Source organism: Thermoascus crustaceus (genome assembly GCF_041956765.1).
Source record: "Thermoascus crustaceus strain CBS 181.67 unplaced genomic scaffold VTN00scaffold_3, whole genome shotgun sequence".
NCBI classification, from domain to species: Eukaryota; Fungi; Ascomycota; class Eurotiomycetes; order Eurotiales; family Thermoascaceae; genus Thermoascus; species Thermoascus crustaceus.
The window spans coordinates 2,043,118-2,061,175 of NW_027192529.1; the positions used below are offsets into that span (position 1 = coordinate 2,043,118).

General features: G+C 41.3%; 6 protein-coding genes across 6 annotated transcripts, besides 1 other annotated feature; 3 read left to right on the forward strand and 3 right to left on the reverse strand.

Moving 5' to 3' along the window:
* Positions 1-380: 380 nt before the first annotated feature.
* Positions 381-1,281, reverse strand: VTN00DRAFT_5945 (uncharacterized protein; the record flags this gene model as incomplete). Its single annotated transcript, XM_069432531.1, has 4 exons — positions 381-621; positions 664-901; positions 978-1,204; positions 1,256-1,281. 4 exons carry the CDS (start codon positions 1,279-1,281, stop codon positions 381-383), a joined length of 732 nt encoding a protein of 243 aa, XP_069288382.1.
* Positions 1,282-1,349: 68 nt separating this feature from the next.
* VTN00DRAFT_5946 (uncharacterized protein) lies at positions 1,350-2,226 on the forward strand (the record flags this gene model as incomplete). Its single annotated transcript, XM_069432532.1, has 5 exons — positions 1,350-1,432; positions 1,486-1,522; positions 1,568-1,650; positions 1,782-2,119; positions 2,222-2,226. The coding sequence occupies 5 exons, from the start codon at positions 1,350-1,352 to the stop codon at positions 2,224-2,226; spliced, it is 546 nt and encodes a 181-aa protein (XP_069288383.1).
* A 1,365-nt stretch (positions 2,227-3,591) lies between these two features.
* VTN00DRAFT_5947 (uncharacterized protein) lies at positions 3,592-4,755 on the reverse strand (the record flags this gene model as incomplete). The annotated part of the gene is made up of 4 exons (XM_069432533.1): positions 3,592-3,825; positions 3,888-4,046; positions 4,114-4,320; positions 4,375-4,755. The coding sequence occupies 4 exons, from the start codon at positions 4,753-4,755 to the stop codon at positions 3,592-3,594; spliced, it is 981 nt and encodes a 326-aa protein (XP_069288384.1).
* A 1,106-nt stretch (positions 4,756-5,861) lies between these two features.
* Positions 5,862-8,896, forward strand: VTN00DRAFT_5948 (uncharacterized protein; the record flags this gene model as incomplete). Its single annotated transcript, XM_069432534.1, has 4 exons — positions 5,862-6,017; positions 6,078-6,461; positions 6,514-6,742; positions 6,795-8,896. The coding sequence occupies 4 exons, from the start codon at positions 5,862-5,864 to the stop codon at positions 8,894-8,896; spliced, it is 2,871 nt and encodes a 956-aa protein (XP_069288385.1).
* A 63-nt stretch (positions 8,897-8,959) lies between these two features.
* On the forward strand, positions 8,960-9,314 carry VTN00DRAFT_5949 (uncharacterized protein; the record flags this gene model as incomplete). The annotated part of the gene is made up of 2 exons (XM_069432535.1): positions 8,960-8,999; positions 9,106-9,314. The coding sequence occupies 2 exons, from the start codon at positions 8,960-8,962 to the stop codon at positions 9,312-9,314; spliced, it is 249 nt and encodes an 82-aa protein (XP_069288386.1).
* Positions 9,315-9,349: 35 nt separating this feature from the next.
* VTN00DRAFT_5950 (uncharacterized protein) lies at positions 9,350-9,791 on the reverse strand (the record flags this gene model as incomplete). The annotated part of the gene is made up of 4 exons (XM_069432537.1): positions 9,350-9,436; positions 9,494-9,543; positions 9,601-9,730; positions 9,789-9,791. 4 exons carry the CDS (start codon positions 9,789-9,791, stop codon positions 9,350-9,352), a joined length of 270 nt encoding a protein of 89 aa, XP_069288387.1.
* A 6,255-nt stretch (positions 9,792-16,046) lies between these two features.
* Positions 16,047-16,083: a sequence feature (Short protein (VTN00DRAFT_5951, KAL2010144.1) was converted to a misc_feature.).
* Positions 16,084-18,058: the final 1,975 nt, after the last annotated feature.

Sequence of the window (18,058 nt, forward strand, 5' to 3'; positions counted from 1 at the left end):
TTCCTCTGCCGCCTTTTTCTCCGCCTCTGCCTTCGCTATAGCTGTTGCTCTCGCCGCCGCTTCATCGGCGATCTTTTTCTCGGCCGCAGCCCGTTCCTCCCTGGCAGCTTTTTCAGCAGCCTCTTTCTCAATGGCAGCCTGACGTGCTGCTTCTTTGGCCTCACGCTCCGCACGCTCGTCCAATATCAGCTTTTCTAGTCTTGCAATCGCGTCGTCTTTTGTCGTATCTGCTGGAGAAGTCGTCGGTGGTGGAGTAGTCCCCGATTTTTGCGATGGAGACGACACACGTGGGTACTGGTTGAAGTATGACGGGGGAACCATGCCTGGAACCATAGGGTACGGTTGGTTATAAGGAAAATATGCTGTGTGACTATATGGTATCAGATCAGGAGGGCCGAAAGGCGAAGGGCCGTACGGAGAAGCGCCATGGGCAGGAACAGGATGCGACATTGGCGGTTGCGGTGGGCTGTGTCCGCCATTTCTGCCCCGCGGTTGAGGTTGGTGGTGCGGATGATGCCCAGGATGTCCAGTATGGTGGTCATGGCCGAAAGTCGGTGCAACCGCAGCACTGTGGGAGTGAGGGTATTGTGGACCATATCCATAAGGAGGGACGTTTCCATACTGCGCTGGGTGGCTCAATTGTCCAAGATGCCCCAATCTTACCAACTGATCTGAAGGCGGATGATGGCTGCCCGGGTGTGTGAAGCTGTGTTGGATGCCACCGTGGGGATAAGGGCTGTACGACGGCCCTGAAGACGAGCTGTGTGCGTACCCTGCAGTAGGTCCTGGTGCGACAGGAGGCCAATACCGCCTTTCTTGCGGTGGCCGGGCATAACTGCCCACGTACTCGTCGCCGGAGTCCACACTTTCGGGAGACTCTGGGGAATGAGGGCGGCGGGGTCTGTGGGGGTAAGTCTCGCGATCCTGTACAATATGTCGTCTCGATGCGTGGCGGCGGCCCGAACCCGACCGCGAACCGTGGATCGTGTTGCGGCTACGGTGTGACGTCCTGGGACGAGAAGCTGAATCGGACGGTTTCAATTCGTCCGGATACGGCAGATGCGCCCAGTCGTCATACGGGTCTTGGTATTCGTGACTTCCTGCGACAGAGGGCGGTGAAACGTGGACGCCCGAGGAGTCCTCTTCATCAGTTAGGGACGATTCGTCAGAATCACGAGGACTGTTATCAATAGTGATATTGAACCTGTTCGTAAGGACCTCAGATCAGTGAGTTAACCTTATACGGGGCACGCACTTCGAAGTAAGGGCGACGCACGTCATGTGGAATAGAGTAAACTGAAGGAATTATCTCGCCTGAGCCCTTCTACCGTAGAAAAGCCCAGGGCAAGATGACCTTCGGAGATGAATACAACTTTGTGGTGATCTCCTCGGCCTTCGCAAAGGTTCTGCGGTCCGCTGCACTCGTTCAGTCGTTGAGTTGAGAGTGACGGGCGAGTTCTAAGCTGACTTTTTGACTTATGTTAGGTGCCACAGGGATGGGCGTGAGAACGTCTGGGGTCAAGTATGTAAGATGGTGCAGGTTTTCTAATTGTACCTAGTGGCTCAGCGAAAGGAAGACGAGTTGGCGATCAAGCGTTTGAAATGGTTCAATAGTGGCGGTAAGCTTATGCTGAGGAGAGAAGGCGTAAGGTGAATATAAGGGGAGGGGAGGGGGGGAGGGATCTGGAGGCAATGGCAACTATATAATACTCGGTACTAATTAATTGAATAAATAATAGTGTGCGAGTCGCCCAGTGCAAAACTCCAACTGCCTGACCCAGTCACTCGGTTGGGCCTGGTGGCAGAGTTGGGCATAATAAGGCTGCGAGGGGAACGAGGGGAAACGGCGGAAGGGTCCAAGGCGATAACAAGGCTTGTGTTGAGTTGGTGACTAGTCAATTATCATCATTGCATATCACCCGAGGTCGTCTCGCCTTGCTGCCCAAAGTGCCCAATAGCATCGGTGCAGCAAGGCAACGGGAGCACATGCTGCCTGGGAGACCAATGGGGGAATGCGACGAGTTGTCAGCAGCAGCCTGCATATGCAGGACAGCGGAAGAAAAGAATGGAAAGCTGAGAGAATCTGAGGATGACGGGCGAAAACCCAACACATTCCAAGGTGAGACGACCAGAATACCACAATGGATATGCTCAGCACGCGGGAACCCTACGGATCTAATAGCGACCGTTGCTGACCTGCCTTTTAACTTCCAACAACTAGCCTGAGCCAGCGAGTGACCCAGATTCAATCTTGTCGGCCATGCGGGAAACTCACATATGGTCTGGTATCCCCTGGGTAGGTGGGCGATTCAATTTGGTACTCTGTAGTACCGTACGATGCAGGTCTATGAGTTCATTACAAGAGTTTGTCCAAATGGGAAAATAATCTCTAGTCAGGCAACAAAAATGGCTATCAAAGGACACCTGCTTTGCAATGAGCATGCTGATGATGTCTAAATGATCAAGTGAAATCAAGTCAAAAGTGTGGAGTCATTACATGGAAGAGAGCGAAGTGCAAAGTCATCGATAGAAGAATAAGCAGCAATGGAAGAATATCATAATGGCTTTCATAGGAATTCGAGCGGTGAATATTCTCCTGCGCGGTCTGGAACATTTTCCTTCGGCTCCAAGAAGCGCAATTAATATTGACTTACAGTAGGTTGCCATATCCGTTGGCACCCTCGATTCCCTGTCCAAGCCATCCACCTTGCCGGTTTAGCTATATCTTGATCTGGGCTGGTTTTGTCTAGAGTCTGTGACCTATCATAGTGTCTGAGTACCCTCCAATGGCTTCAAAATCATGTGGTTATACGATAGCAATCCGCCAAGACAGTAGGTAGCTATACCCATATCCTCCCATCCCTTCAGATCAAATAAATCATAAACATCATTACCCATGATGTGCTTAAGATTGCTGAGCAGATGTTCATCCTGCCAATGTCTGCTGCCTTCTATAGAGCGCACATCCGCAATGGGACTGACCTGCAATGAGGTATTGATCATGTCAACTATCCCCTCCCTTTTCACAAATGGAATGGATATATCGGCGGTAAAAGAAGGAAACCGTGGGAAACAAAGCTGAGGAACAAGGCAACTGAAATAATAATAGCACCTCTCAGCAGAGATGTCGACTGCCAATTCATTAATTTTGTGACTGGTACTGATGGCAAGTCATCAAGCAGCATCACGAACAAGGGAGAACATACAGTTGCATACTGCAACGTTGCTTCATACTCATTGCAGCATACCAAAACACCGCACATCATAGCCACAGTCCTAGAAGAACCTACGAGCCATGCGAAGGAAGCAGCTCTGTAGAGCTCAACTCCTGTTAGATTTGAATTTCACAAGGAGATTTGTGAACTGAGAAAAAATGGACATGGTGAACGGTATCTCTCAATTCTGAACTTTCTTGGGAACGTTCGAATTCACCTCGCTAAAGAAAGACAACATCAACCGTGACTGGAATTAGTTAGACATGTTACCTAATATTATCTAAGTCCACAATCCTGGTATTAGCTAAGTTCGTAGAAATTTTCAGTTACTGATATGCCATTCTTGGAGCATGTGCCAAAAATGAAACAACCCCTTTTATAGGTCATCCCGGCGATCAAGCAATTCTTGCGCTGCGATGAGCTCGCCTTGACTTTCCTGCCACTTACGAATGTTGGAAGAGCGTGACTTAAGAATATCTTCCAGCTTCCTTGTGGCTAAATTGTTTAGTCTTTCAAGAATCTCTGTTGGTGGGAGCTCGTCACCGCTTTTCCCAGAGCCATTTGCGGAGGACTTTGTGGGCGACAAGCTACCGAGCAAACGAGACGAAGCCTAAGACACAGGATATTAGTCAGAAAAAAGCGGATATTAAATTCGAAAAGGAGGATTCACACCAATATCAACCCATAGAAGCCACGCAGGTAATCATCGCACAGTTCAACGCTTCTGCAAAATCGTCTAACAGAACTGGCAAGAAGTCTCTGCGTTTCCTGAGGTTCCGAAGGTGACGAAACAGCGGAGATATACTGCAATTCCCCAAGGCGGGCATTGAGCTTTGAGGCGAATTAAATTAGATTTTGATTGTGGTCAAGGTAGAGTGGTGAATAAGATCAAGCTTACATTCCAAGAATTGGGGGCGATCAACAGCGCTTCCTCCAGGCAAAATATTGCTTGAGAGCCCATCCCTTGGGATTGATACAGATCCGCAAGTTCACACCAAGCTTCCGCATCTGTCGGGAATGCCTCAAGAAATTCTACCAAGGCGGATATAGCATCTGCATGTCTGGACATTGACCTTAAAATAGCAACACGGCGTTTGAGAATGGGCTATCGTCATACTATCAGCATTCACTCCTGCCACTTCGAGCGAGCAACACAAACCACGTTTACTGGGTTCTCTGACAGGATCTTCTCATATTCAAGGAGAATATTTTCTAAGGTGGCTGTATCTTCTGCGATAGCCTCCTGATACATGCCACGCAATCCCATGACCCTTTCATTTGATGCACCAAACCGTTGCGTTAATTGATCAAGACAAAGATGAGCTGACTTGTCATCTCCAGTCCTGAGACAAGCGAAGAGCACCTGTTCATAAGTTGCCCACTGTTCAGGTTTTTCATGAGAAGAGGCCAGAAGGGACGGGAGACCTGGTTGTGAGGCGGATTGGCTCAAAAAGGAAGGTGCTTGTTGTGATAAGAGAAGAGCGGCACCAGGATCCGAAGAGTTCAGAGGGTTGTGTGAATTTAGCAGCGTGTGCGCCATCGCAGCAGCGCAAGTAAGACTGAATCCTGCACAAGTCAGCAATATTTGTCAAATATCCATTATATGGCGACAAACCTGTTTCGTTTAGAGAATCACGAATCCGCGCAATATAAGTCAAGAATAGGGGCTGGAAATAGCAATGTAGGACGGGATTCCGCAATTAGAATTAAGAACTTGTCCACCTAACACTCTAGGCGTGTAGGCTGATGCAGGCTGATAAGGACATTGGGCACGTTTCGTGAGGGTGTTGGGCTGGGAAAATACCTAGTTGGCGTTGTTATTAAGTTGGAAGGTACGAGGCACTACGGTGTACTGGCGTTAAAGGTCCAGGCGCCTGAAGACCCGGTGCACGGTGCACTACTGAGTGCAGTAAGGACTGTAAGGTGTCCAGGACTCTAGGTGCTAGCAGGTGGGTAAAATCGACACTAACCGCAGATGGTCGCAACCTTGACCTGCCCGAGATCTCTCAGTGACAAGATAACCTAAAGTCAACCACCTCCGCAGACATAGCAATAAGATAAACAGTCATATTGGTCTGCCATCACGTGTTTAATATCACAATGTGTGTGGACTGACCTGAACGTTGTCGATGTATATGTATCTGCTATTCCAGCTGGGCAAACCGCGAGCGTCCACTCCACGAGCATCAGCGATTCGGCTTCATACTTGACTGGTCACGCATTCAACAAGCTCTTTACCATCATTTCTACTTTGCGAAAGCCACAAACTCGCCGAAAACTTTCCAAACTAGTACTAGGTGATGCTATATCCATTGAAAACCCGATATCGTCCAAGGCAACCATCTAATAACCACAACCATGTAGGTGGCTCCTTACCGCCGGTACCTCGGTGATGCTGACACCCAATTCTATTCCCAGGTTTGAGAAGTCGCTCTACGACCTCATCAGAGGTCTACGAAACCACAAGGGCAATGAGGTTGAATACATTCAGAACAGCCTTAAAGAATGCAAGGCCGAAATCAAATCGCAAGACATGGGTTCGCCGCTCCCCCGCATATCTCACCCTTTCTCTTCGACTATCCGACCCACGGCTGAGACCTAGAAGACAAGAAGGCTACTGCCCTATTGAAGCTCATATATCTCGAGATGTTCGGCTACGACATGTCTTGGGCATCGTTCCATGTGCTTGAAGTTATGTCGTCTGCCAAGTACTTGCAAAAGAGAGTCGGCTATCTTGGGGCAGTACAGAGTTTCAGGCCGGACACTGAAGTGCTGATGTTGGCGACGAATCTACTGAAAAAGGTTTGTCGGATCGGCCATGGTTCTGCACTTGTTCTGTTATACCTGACATCAACGCATTAGGACATTGTCTCACCTATTGTACCGAATATGTCCCTGCCACTTGTTACTCTCCCACATATCATCACGCCTTCACTTGCTCTGTCATTGCTGACGGATATCCTCCCTCGTCTCTCCCATTCACATCCTGCTGTCCGGAAGAAAGCGGTTGTTTGTCTCTACAGGCTTGCTTTAGTCTATCCTGAAGCACTTAGGCTGGCATGGCCGAAAATCAAAGATCGCTTGATGGATGATCAGGAAGACAGCAGTGTCATCGCTGCGGTTATCAACGTTGTATGTGAACTTGGCTGGAGAAGACCGCATGACTTTCTCCCACTTGCGCCAAGATTCTTCGAGTTACTTGTGGATGGCGGAAACAATTGGATGGCTATAAAGATAATCAAGCTTGTTGGTATTTCCCCAATTTATCACCGCAGTTGGATTTTCTAATCATTCACAGTTTGCTACCCTAACTCCGCTCGAGCCTCGCTTGATTCGAAAGCTCCTCCGGCCATTGACAAACATAATCCAAACAACTACAGCTATGTCATTGCTTTACGAATGCATCAATGGTGTCATCCAAGGAGGCATTTTGGATGGTGCTGAAGGGGGCCGGGAGAGAGACGAAATCGCCAGCCTATGTGTGGGAAAGCTCAGAGGAATGATAGTCATGGAATCAGACCCAAACCGTGAGTACCCAAGAATTCGTCTTCATGGATTTTAGTAACAAAACACAAACAGTGAAATACGTTGCTCTTCTTGCATTCAACAGGATCGTTGTTTCATATCCTGAACTCGTATCAATGCAACAAGACGTAATCATGGATTGTTTGGATGATGCAGATATTTCCATTCGGCTACAGGCGCTTGAGCTTGCAGTGGGAATGGTGACAAGTGAGACGTTGCAGTTGGTGGTCAATCGCCTTGTGGCACAGCTACAGAATTCCCCGGCGACGACGAAAGATTCTTACACTGAACCCCCGTCGATCATGGAACTGAAACCGTCAGCTGACATCGAGGGTGACGATCCCGGGGAGAAACTGGAGCCGCGTGAGCGGAAGGCAAATCGTTTACCCTCTTTACCTAATGACTACCGGAACGAAGTCCTTCATCGAATTCTGGATATCTGCTCGCGCGACAACTACTCGGAAATCATCGATTTCGAGTGGTACGTCGATGTATTGGTACAGCTGGTGAGACTCGTTCCGCCTTCTGATGGTATCCATCATTCCCATTCGGCACAGCATACATATCCACAGTTAAAGTGCTATTTCAAAGAAGATATTTCTTCACGAATCGGTTCAGAAATTCGCAATGTCGCTGTTCGAGTGAAAAGTGTTAGGTTGGATGCCACCAGGGCGGCAGAATCACTTGTCCTTGTTGACAACAGAGCAACTCTATTCTCCACCTTCTCTGCTGCGAGTATTGGCGTTCTGGGTCCATGTGCCTGGGTCGTTGGGGAATACGCTGAATATCTCGCGTTCCCAGATCGTGCCCTGAACTCCTTAGTTGACTTGTCTAATCTGTCGTTGCCCGCGCGGACACTGTCGCTTTATCTCCAGGCAATCCCTAAGGTGTTCGTATCTCTAACGTGCAACAACCAGCAGTGGGATGCTTCACGACAAAGTCAAACTTTACTTCTACTCGCACGCATCACCAATTTCCTCGAGGCGCTGGCGACCCATCCTGACTTGGATGTTCAGGAACGAGCTGTTGAATTCCTCGAACTTCTGCGGCTAACAGCAGAAGCTATACATTCAGGCACATCTCAGGTTCAGGGGGCGCATATTCTCCTTTCGTCTGTAATCCCGGGCTTATTCTCCGGTCTCGAGCTCAATCCAGTCGCTGCTAGTGCACAAAAGAAGGTGCCACTGCCTGAAGAGCTTGATCTAGACAGGGCGCTGAACGATAAGCTCTCTGCTGTTCTTCATGATTCTGAAAACTCTTGGCCTGAGCTTCGAGATCAACGGGACATCCAGGACTTCTATTACGTGCGAGACACTGCGTCAGTTGGAAGGGAGCATAATGAATCCATGAAACCGGATATGCAACAGACGACGTCATATCAAGACCTCTCAGGAGGCTCTCTGGATGACCCCAGCACAATAGCAAGGCGACGAGCAGAACGCAAAGAGCGTAACAGGGATGACCCATTCTACATCGGGAATGAGGACGAATCGTCAGGCAGGTCCACTCCTTTTCATCAGATCCTCAATACATCGAACGGCGGGGACTTGGATATCGATTCTATACCTATTATCGACCTGGCCATCGAGGATGAAGGCAAACATTCCAGGGGCCTTCTTACAGAAGGACAAAGCCGAAAGAAACCTCGATCGCGACCCGCAAAGGTTGAGATAATTGCCGATGAAACGATTGGACACGACGAGCGTTCCATAGGTGGCACACGGTCCGGAGATACTGATGAAACCAATAAAACCAAACGATCCTTGCTGCAAGTGGACTCAAGTGGCCTTGGACATCTTTCACTTGAAGAGGATGACCAGTTGGCATCTAAAGTCTCTGAGAACATAACGAGGAATGAAGAAGAGGAGGCAGAAATGGCCAGGGCAATGCAGGACGTGGAGAGACTCCGACTGGAAATGCAAAGAGCATCAGAACGGATCCATGCCCAGGGTTTACCAACAGAAGGAGCTCTCGTGAAAAAGAAGAAGAAGAAAAAGAAGTCAACCACAGGAAGCACCCAAAACGCTGATGAAGGGTCACACGATAAGTACGACGGGACAACGGCGCCTGGTAGCCTTAAGCCAAGCGAGGAGCCCGACACGGTGGCTCGTGTTGGGAAGAAGAGAAAGAAGAAGTCAAAGACAGAAGCTGAATGATAACATGGACACGGGGTACAGAGTTTTTGACTCGACGAAACTGTCGTACTGTTCAACAGCCAAATGGATGGCAATTTGTATACATTTGCTCGACCCGTAAAACGTAATGTACAGTAAACCGGTCTATTCGATACATCTCATTGTATTATGGATTACATTCTTGCACCAGGTCTGAGTACTATGCCATTGCTGTTTCTGCTTGGGGGAAGGGGGGGGGGTTAACAGACTTGGCGATCGTAACAGGGCCTTGCTAATATTATATCTCGGCGGCAGGGCGAACAGCCGAAAAGAGGATATGGAGCTCGTAGTCAAGGAAAAAAAGACCTTCCCAATCCCCCCGTTTATGCAGATGCCATTCGATGGCTTCGAACCAGAAATTACAAACGGCTTTGGTAGTTATGCAGTTGAAATGCTTTGAAGATAGATGAAGACAGGGACATCAAATAGTCCTAGCTATTGGTCGTCGCTCACCTTTCTTGCCTCCCCAGACAGACTTCGTTGCAGCTCCTGAGACGAAACAACTGACAACGGGTACCCATTCTACCCTGTCAAGCGACCGAGCAATGCTGCAATGACCGACCATAGCTCAGGAACGACCCTCAGTAGTTCAAAGACAAGTCCTCCGCATATCACAAATGCGAGGACCACTGGAGAGCTTTCTTAGCATGGTCCGGATAGTTTATAGTTCTTCCTTTGGTACGTACCTACCCATCCGGTAGACACCGGAGACTTTGGCTTCTGTTTCTGTTTGACGGCACTTTCGTGTTTTCCACGTTTCGCGGCTTCCTGTCTCGCGTACTTCTCGTTTGCCCTCCGCTGTTGGGGAGTTTGGGCCTGTAGAAGAGAGGATTAGTCTTCAGCTCTAGTTCCAAGGTATCGAGCAGGCAATTACCATGTTTGCCAGATCCTGTCCTGTTGTAACAAAGGGAAAGATCGTGCGTGCACCTTGTTTGGTGTGATATCAAAATGCGATTGCGTGGCCCGCTTACTTTGTTTTTGGTGACGTAGAAAAGAGGCCACGTAGAGGATAAAAGGCGGTAGCTTTGCACCTGTGGACAGTTTGTGTATTGTAGTTATTTGAAGGAAAGTGACAAGTAGTGATTATTATGTTGACAGCAGTTCAGGATATGCTGTTTTTCCCCACAGATGCTTCTGTAATTAAACAGTGAGTTGCATATCTGCTTCCATATACCAGGATTGCTGCACAGTAGTAGTAATTTAAGTAGCCCAGGTGAAATCAAGGGGAGAAACAAACACCTAGTACAGAGTTATAATTACTGCCAAGACAGTGTAATATTACCAAGTACATTGCTGTTATTATGGAGGTAGGCTCCTGTGCAAAAAAAAGGCATTGTTAGTATAATTCAGTCAAGACAGTACTGTGCTATATCTTGCTATCTACTGTCTTGCTATATTATTAATTTATATCTATAATTTTAAAGCTACTAGAGAGTACTTAAACACTATAATAGATTATAGACTTTCAGTAAAGCTAGTACAGATTGCTGTATAGTAAAAATAGCTAAATAGATGTTAAAGTATACTTAATAAATTAAATTATAAAGTAGATAAGTTAATACTAGCTAAAAAACTAAGTAATAAGTAAATACTGTATATATAATATATAACTAGTTTATTATATATATTAAAATTATAATACTATAGCAGTAATTAATTATAATAATATTAACTATTATAGTATTAAAGTGCAGTCTACAGATACTAAAAGCAAGTCAGAAAGAGAGACATTATATAACTAGATTTTTTAAAAGCTAGACTTTAAAAAATCTGAGAAGAAAATATCAGATAACTCTACTAAATTATCTACAATTTATTCTTATAATTTAACTTTAAGTAGTAAATATAGTAGAGATAGAAGAAATTACTTTATAAAATATAGTTTACATACTTTAAAATTTTAAAAATAGAAATACTTAGCTTTAAAAGTAAGTCTGCTTATTTAAATAATAAGCTAATACAAGTACAACTTATATATTAAATTTAGCTATTTAAAGTTTTACTAAAACTAATTTAAAAAATAGTAAAATCTAATCTTTACAACAGTAACTAAAAAAAAACTTTAAATATATATATTATAATCTTAGAACTATTTTTAGCTCTTAAAAAGTTTTTATAGAGAATTAGAAAATTAAGTAAAATAGTTTAAACTTTATTTTTATAACTGTATAGAGAGATCTTTAAAACAATAATAATTAAAAGCTAATAAAACTTTTAATAGTTCTAGTATATTCTTAGCTAAAACAAAACAGAACTTTAAAAATATAAAATTAAAAAGGCTATTTAAACTATTATAACTATTAATTAAAAAATATCTATTATTAATTATACTACTAAGTTTTAGTAGTCTGCTATCTTTCTAAAAATTAGTTTAAACAATTTTTAATAGAATACTATTACTATAGCTAAAAAATAATGTAAAAGATAAACCTATTATATTAAAAAATTTAAGAATTTTAATACTTTAATCTTACTAGCTAATTGTTACAGTATAGCCTGAAAACTATAAGCAGAATAGATAAAAGAGAGATTCTATTATATAGTAATAAATTAAAAATTTAGATCTTTAATCTATTTAAATTCTTTAAGCTATCTGAATTTTTTAATCTATCTAAATTTTTAATCTATCTGAATTCTTTAATTTATCTATAGTTATAATCTACCAGATAAATATTTCTAAGCAGAACTTAGAATATATATATGATGCTTCTTAACTATAAAGATTAAAACTTTATAATTAACTTAAATAGTAATTATAATAAATAATATTATTAGTAATAGTTTATTTATTTATCTCTTTCTCTTACTTTCTGTTTTTAAGATAAATCTAATAAATTTTTATTTAAAAAGTTTTAAATCTACTATTACACTTTAACTATCTTTCTTACAGAAGACAAGTTTAAAAAAGATATTAATACTATATCTATTTTAGTAGAGATAGAAAATATTACTCTATAATAGATTATTTAAATTTTTAAAGAACTGTAAACTTAAATAAAATAACTAAAAAACTAATTACTGAAACAAACTAATAAGAATACTACTCTTTAAAAATAGATTAACTATCTATAGAATAAACTGTGAAATTAAGTTAATAGAAATATTTAGCTTTAAAAGCAGACATATCTGCTAAAATAGTAAGCTAAAGTAAGTATAAATTATATATTAAGTCTAGCAGCTCAGAATCTCTATAATAATAATATTAGATAAAAACTAAGATTATAAAACTTAATTTTTACTATAATAATTAAAAGAAGCTGCGGACTTTTATTTTATAATTAAAGCTTTATTTTTTAACTTTTATACTAATAAAGAATAAAAGATTATATTTGCAGTAATTTATCTACACAGTACAGTAATAAAATAGTTTAAACTATATCTATAAAATTATATATAGAAGTTATTAGAATAGTAATAAATTAAGATTAGTAAAAATTTTAGTAATTTTAAAATATTTCTAGTTAGAATAAAGCAGAATTTTAAAGATCTGAATAAGATAAAAAAGACTATTAGAATTATTATATTTATTCAGCAGAAAATATCTAATGTAATCGGACACCGAGCGGGCCAGGACACCAAGTGGGCCACCAACCAACACCTATTATATTAAATATCTAGTTATCTCACCACAACACCCCTAAATTGAAGCTATATACACATAAAATAATTGCCTATCTGTTTGGGCAGCTGACCCTAGTATAACCTTGAATATTGCAGTTGCTGCACCACAGTGGTGCATGTTTCCTAGGCCACTCATCATCTTCCACTACCCCCTCTGCTTGCAGCTCTGCAGCTTGCTGAGTGAGCCACTGACCTTCTTTAGCAGTCAAAATACCCCCTGTACTAATATAGAATCTAGTTATCTCTTACTTGCATTTTTGATGTTGATTTGCTGCACATAGCTGCTTGATTTCATGCTCTAAAAGCACTGCATTATTCATTGCAATTTGGCAGCCCTTGACCACTTGATCAACTGCTTCACTGATTGGGCTAGGAGGACTGTGTATATGCTGTTGCCAGAGGTTCTTAATAAGCTTTGCCTGCTTCTCCAGCTCCCTAGCATTCTTTGGTGTCTCAGCAGTCCAGCTAGATGATTGATTGCTATGGGATGTGCCTGGCGGAGTAGGTGTTTTCAACTGAATATGAAGCTGGTCAAGCACCTGCTCTGGTTTATATGGAACCAGGCCTCCTGCAGCAAATCCACTACATATATTAGATGCTGTCAGTGCATGCAGGCGCACTTGCTGGTAGATTACAATGAAATCTTCCTTGTCAATATGATTGATGCCATGCTGCATATAGATCTGTGTTTCCTGCCCATATGCGCGTTTCAATGGCCCAAAGCAGGCAATATCAAGCGGCTGTAATAGATGTGATGAATGTGGTGGAAGATATAGAGGAATGATCATATTCTCAGTGCAGAATTGATCAAATTCAGCAGATGCATGGCTGCTATGGCCATCAAGAATTAGCAGGTGATATCTCCCTGCTGTACAGGCTTTGGTATGTTTATTAAAAACATCCTTCAGCCAACACATCCCAAGCTCATCAGTGGTCCAGCCATTTTTACTGGTCCTAATTGTCCAGCCCTTTGGTAGTTCTGTATACCAATTAGATTGGTGATTCTGGACTGCAAAGATAATCATTGGGGGCAGGGCCTAGTCAGCTGAATTGACTCCTTCAATCACAGTCACCCATTCTTGATTCCCTGGTTGAATTGCTCTAGGCTGGCCCCTCATCTTAGAGCCAGTAACAATCTTTGCAGTTGCTATCAATCCTATTGAAAAGCCAGTCTCATCAAAGTTGTAGATATCCTGTTCAGTGATGCCATATTGCTGTACAACCTCAAGAACACACCAAAACCACTCCCTGATAACCTTTGGATCCTCATATAGAGCCTGTTGATGATCATATCTGCAGCTGTATTTTGATTTGAGCTCATTGTGGTGGTTGACAAATCATTGCATCCATTTCTCACTAAGAGGGCTTGGGGATTTCAATTGGCTTGATAGTAGGAGACTGGCCATATCTTGTACAGTGCTGATTCTTGGTGGTAGGCCCTGTTGGTCCATGGATAAGATCCATTTTATAAGTGTAGATTCTTCAGTTGCAGTGAGCTTTTGACTATTAGGCTCTGCATCAATGCATGCAGAACACCCACATACACAGTAGGTCAATATAGATTGCTTCACATTATATGCTTTTGCAGCTGCTTGAATGCTTTTTATTTGACCTGATTGAATTGCTTTGATGGCAAGCAAGATATGGCCCTCTTGCTGAACTGCTGAATCTGCTTGTTTTGCTTGTTTTGGTGGCATATTTGTAGTTGAAGTTGATGAATATGTCATGTTGGTTGGTTACATGGCCTGCTTGGTGTCCTGGCCCGCTCGGTGTCCGATTATGTTATTACTAACTATATTACTAAGTTTTAATAATTAGCAGCTCTTCTTAAAGATTAATCAGAATATTTACTTATAAAATACTATTATTAAAAGTTAAAAAAAGAGATTAAGAATAAACTTCTTATTTTTAAGAAACTAAAAGATCTTAATAATCTAATACTTATAACATAATCAATCACTAAGTGAAACAGATCACTGAGTGAAACACCCCACCAAACTACACAATGCACTTATCAACTTCAACCACCAAAATGCCACACAAAACAGCAGATTCAGCAGTTTATTAAGAGGGCCATATCTTACTTGCAATTAAAGCTTTCAATAATAATTAATTTAAAAGCATACAGGCTGCTGCACAGGCATATAATATGCCATATTCAACACTCTACCACTGCCTATGCAGGTGTACTGCATATATAGATACAACACCAAACAGCAAAAAGCTTACTATCACTGAAGAATCTATATTTATCAAATGGATATTATCAATAAATTAACAGAGACTATCACCACAAATCACTATTATACAAGATATGGTCAGTCTATTACTATCTAGCCAGTTAAATGCACCAGCTACTATTGACCAATATTGGGTCTGAAGATTTATCAATTGCCATCATAAGCTTAAATCCAAATATAGCTGCAGATATGATCATCAATAGGCTCTATATGAGGATCCAAAGCTTATTAAAGAGTGATTTCAGCATATTCTGGAGGCTATATAAAAATATGGTATTACTAAACAGGATATCTACAACTTTAATAAGACTGACTTTTTAATAGATATAATATCAACAGTAAAGATTGTTACTGGCTCTGAATCTAGAGGCTGGCCTAAAGTAATACAATCAGGGAATTAAGAATAGATAACTGTGATTAAGGTAATTAATATAGCTGGCTGGGCCCTGCCCCTAATGATCATCTTTGCTGGCAAGAATCACCAATCTAATTGGTATCCAGATCTATCAAAGGGCTGGGCAATTGGGACTAGCAATAATGGATAGACCATCAATAAGCTAGGGATGCTTTGGCTAAGAAATATCTTTGATAAGCATACCAAAGCTTGTACAGCAGGCAGATATTATCTGCTAATTCTTAATGGCTATAGCAGCCATATATCTGCTGAATTTGATCAATTCTGCATTAAGAATATGATCATTCCTCTATATTTACCATCACATTCTTCACATCTATTACAACCACTTAATGTTGCCTGCTTTGGGCCATTAAAACATGTATATAGGCAGCAAACCCAGATCTATATACAGCACAGCATCAATCATATTAATAAGAAGGATTTTATCACTATCTATCAGCAAGTATATCTGTAAGCTCTGACTGCATCTAATATATGTAGTGGATTTGCTGTATCAGGCCTGATTCCATATAAGCTAGAGCAGGTGCTTGACCAGCTTTATATTCAATTAAAAACACCTACACCACCAGGCATATCCTATAGCAATCAGTTATCTAGCTGGACTGCTGAGACATCAAAGAATGCTAGGGAGCTTGAGAAGCAGTCAGAGCTAATCAAGTGTCTTTGGCAGCAGCATACACAGAGTCCTCCCAGTCCAATTAGTTAAGCAGTTGATCAAGTGATTAAGGGCTGCCAAATTGTGATAAATAATATAGTGCTTTTAGAGCATAAAATTAAGCAGCTATATATAGCTAATCAATATTAAAAATACAAGTAAGAGATAGCTAGATCCTATATTGCTACTAGGGGGATTTTAACTGCTGAAGAAGGCCAGCAGCTTGCTCAGCAAGCTGCAGAATTGCAGATAGAGGCAGCTGATCAAGCTGATATGCAGCCTAGAAGATATGCATTACTGCAGTGTAGCAACTGCAATATTCAAGATTATACTAGGGTCAGCTGCCCTAGTAAATAGGCAATTATTTTACATGTAAATAGCTTCAATTTAGGGGTGGTGTAGTGAGATAATTAGATATCTAATAATAACAGTGTTGGTGGGTGTTTCACTTGGTGATCTGTTTTGCTTGGTGATTGATTACATTAGCTATTTAAATTAATAACTAACTCTTTAAATAATAGACTAAATAACAACACTTTAACTCTTTCTAGTAGATATTTTAGCATATAGAGAATAAAAAAGATATTATAGAACTAAATAATATAAATTAAAGAAATAGAAAGTTTTAAAGACTAAACTTTAACTAAACAGAAGAGTAGAAAAAAAAATATTATAAGCAGAAGCTGTGCATTTACTACAGAAAAGATAATTATCTAAAATAGAAATATTTAAGCAGACTAGAAAAAGACAAGAAACAAGTATTAGCTGCTAAATAAAATAAATATATTTAACTTCTCTAAACTATCTACTATAATAACAACTATTTAGTCTTGTTAAGAATACCATAGTAAAATATGGTATTCTTGAACAAGATATCTACAACTTTGATGAGACTGACTTTTAAATGGGTGTAGCCTATACAGCAAAGATTATTACTGCATTCTGTTATTAAACAAGCCACATACAAGCTATACAGCCAGGGAATTATGAATGGGTCACTGTTATTGAATGTATTAATGCCTCTGGATGGCCTCTCCCTCCTATGATCATCTTCTCCGGCAAGGTCCACCAATCTCAATGGTATCAAGATATCAACCCTGACTGGCTAATCAGCCTGAGTGATAATGGGTGGACAAATAATAACCTTAAAATTTTATGGTTAGAAAAGGTCTTTGAAAAGCATACTATGGCTTGTATAATTGGGAAATATCAGCTTTTGATTCTTGATGGCCATGCTAGCCATGAATCAGCAGAGTTTGATCTTTTCTGCAAGAATTATCAAATTATCCCTCTTTATATGTCTTCTTATTCATCTGATAAACTGCAACCCCTTGATGTTGGCTGCTTTGCACCCCTAAAGGAGGCATATAGAATAGAGGTGATGAGAAGCATTCAAAATGGCATTTATCACATTGATAAGGAAAATTTTCTTGATCTTTATAGAGAATCAAGAAAGGCCTTATCATCAAAGAATATCTACAGTGGATTTGCAGCTTCTGGTTTAGTTCCTTTGGACCCCCAAAGGGTACTAGATAAGCTTACTATCAAGAATATCACACCCCCTAGTACTGCTTATAGACCTGCAGATATTGAATGGACTGCAAAGACCTCTTATACTACTACTGAGGTGCAAAGACAGATGGAGCTTATCAAGCAGCTTATTCAGTGCAACTCCCAAAGTCCTCCAACTGAGGTTATCCATCAGCTTGCAAAGGCAGCTGAATCTACTATATATAAGGTCCTTCTCCTAGATCAGGAGATAAAAGGGCTGCACACAGCAAATAAGAAGCAGAAGTGAAAGTATGCAATCTCTAGATCTTTTATTGCTACTGAAGATGCTCTAACAGATGCTGAAGGCCAGCAACTTGCCCAAGAAGCTATACAGGTAATGGAATCAATAAGAGTTCCTAAAAAGTGTGTGCCACCACAATATAGTAATTGCCATCAAGTTGGTTATATTAGAATAAGCTGTCCTAATAGACCTAGATAATTCAAATATTCAAATAATTTTTGCTTTGGTTTGATTCTGTAGTAAAGATATCTCATGGCTTTTGACCACAGCAAAAATCATGTTCAGGTGGCTTGCTTGGTTGGGTGGCTTGCTCGGTTGTGGATTACATTAATATTTATTAATAATGTACTAGTTTACTTTTAAATAAACTTAAGTATTAAAATGTATTACTAAAAATAAATTAATTTTATAAAGCTAT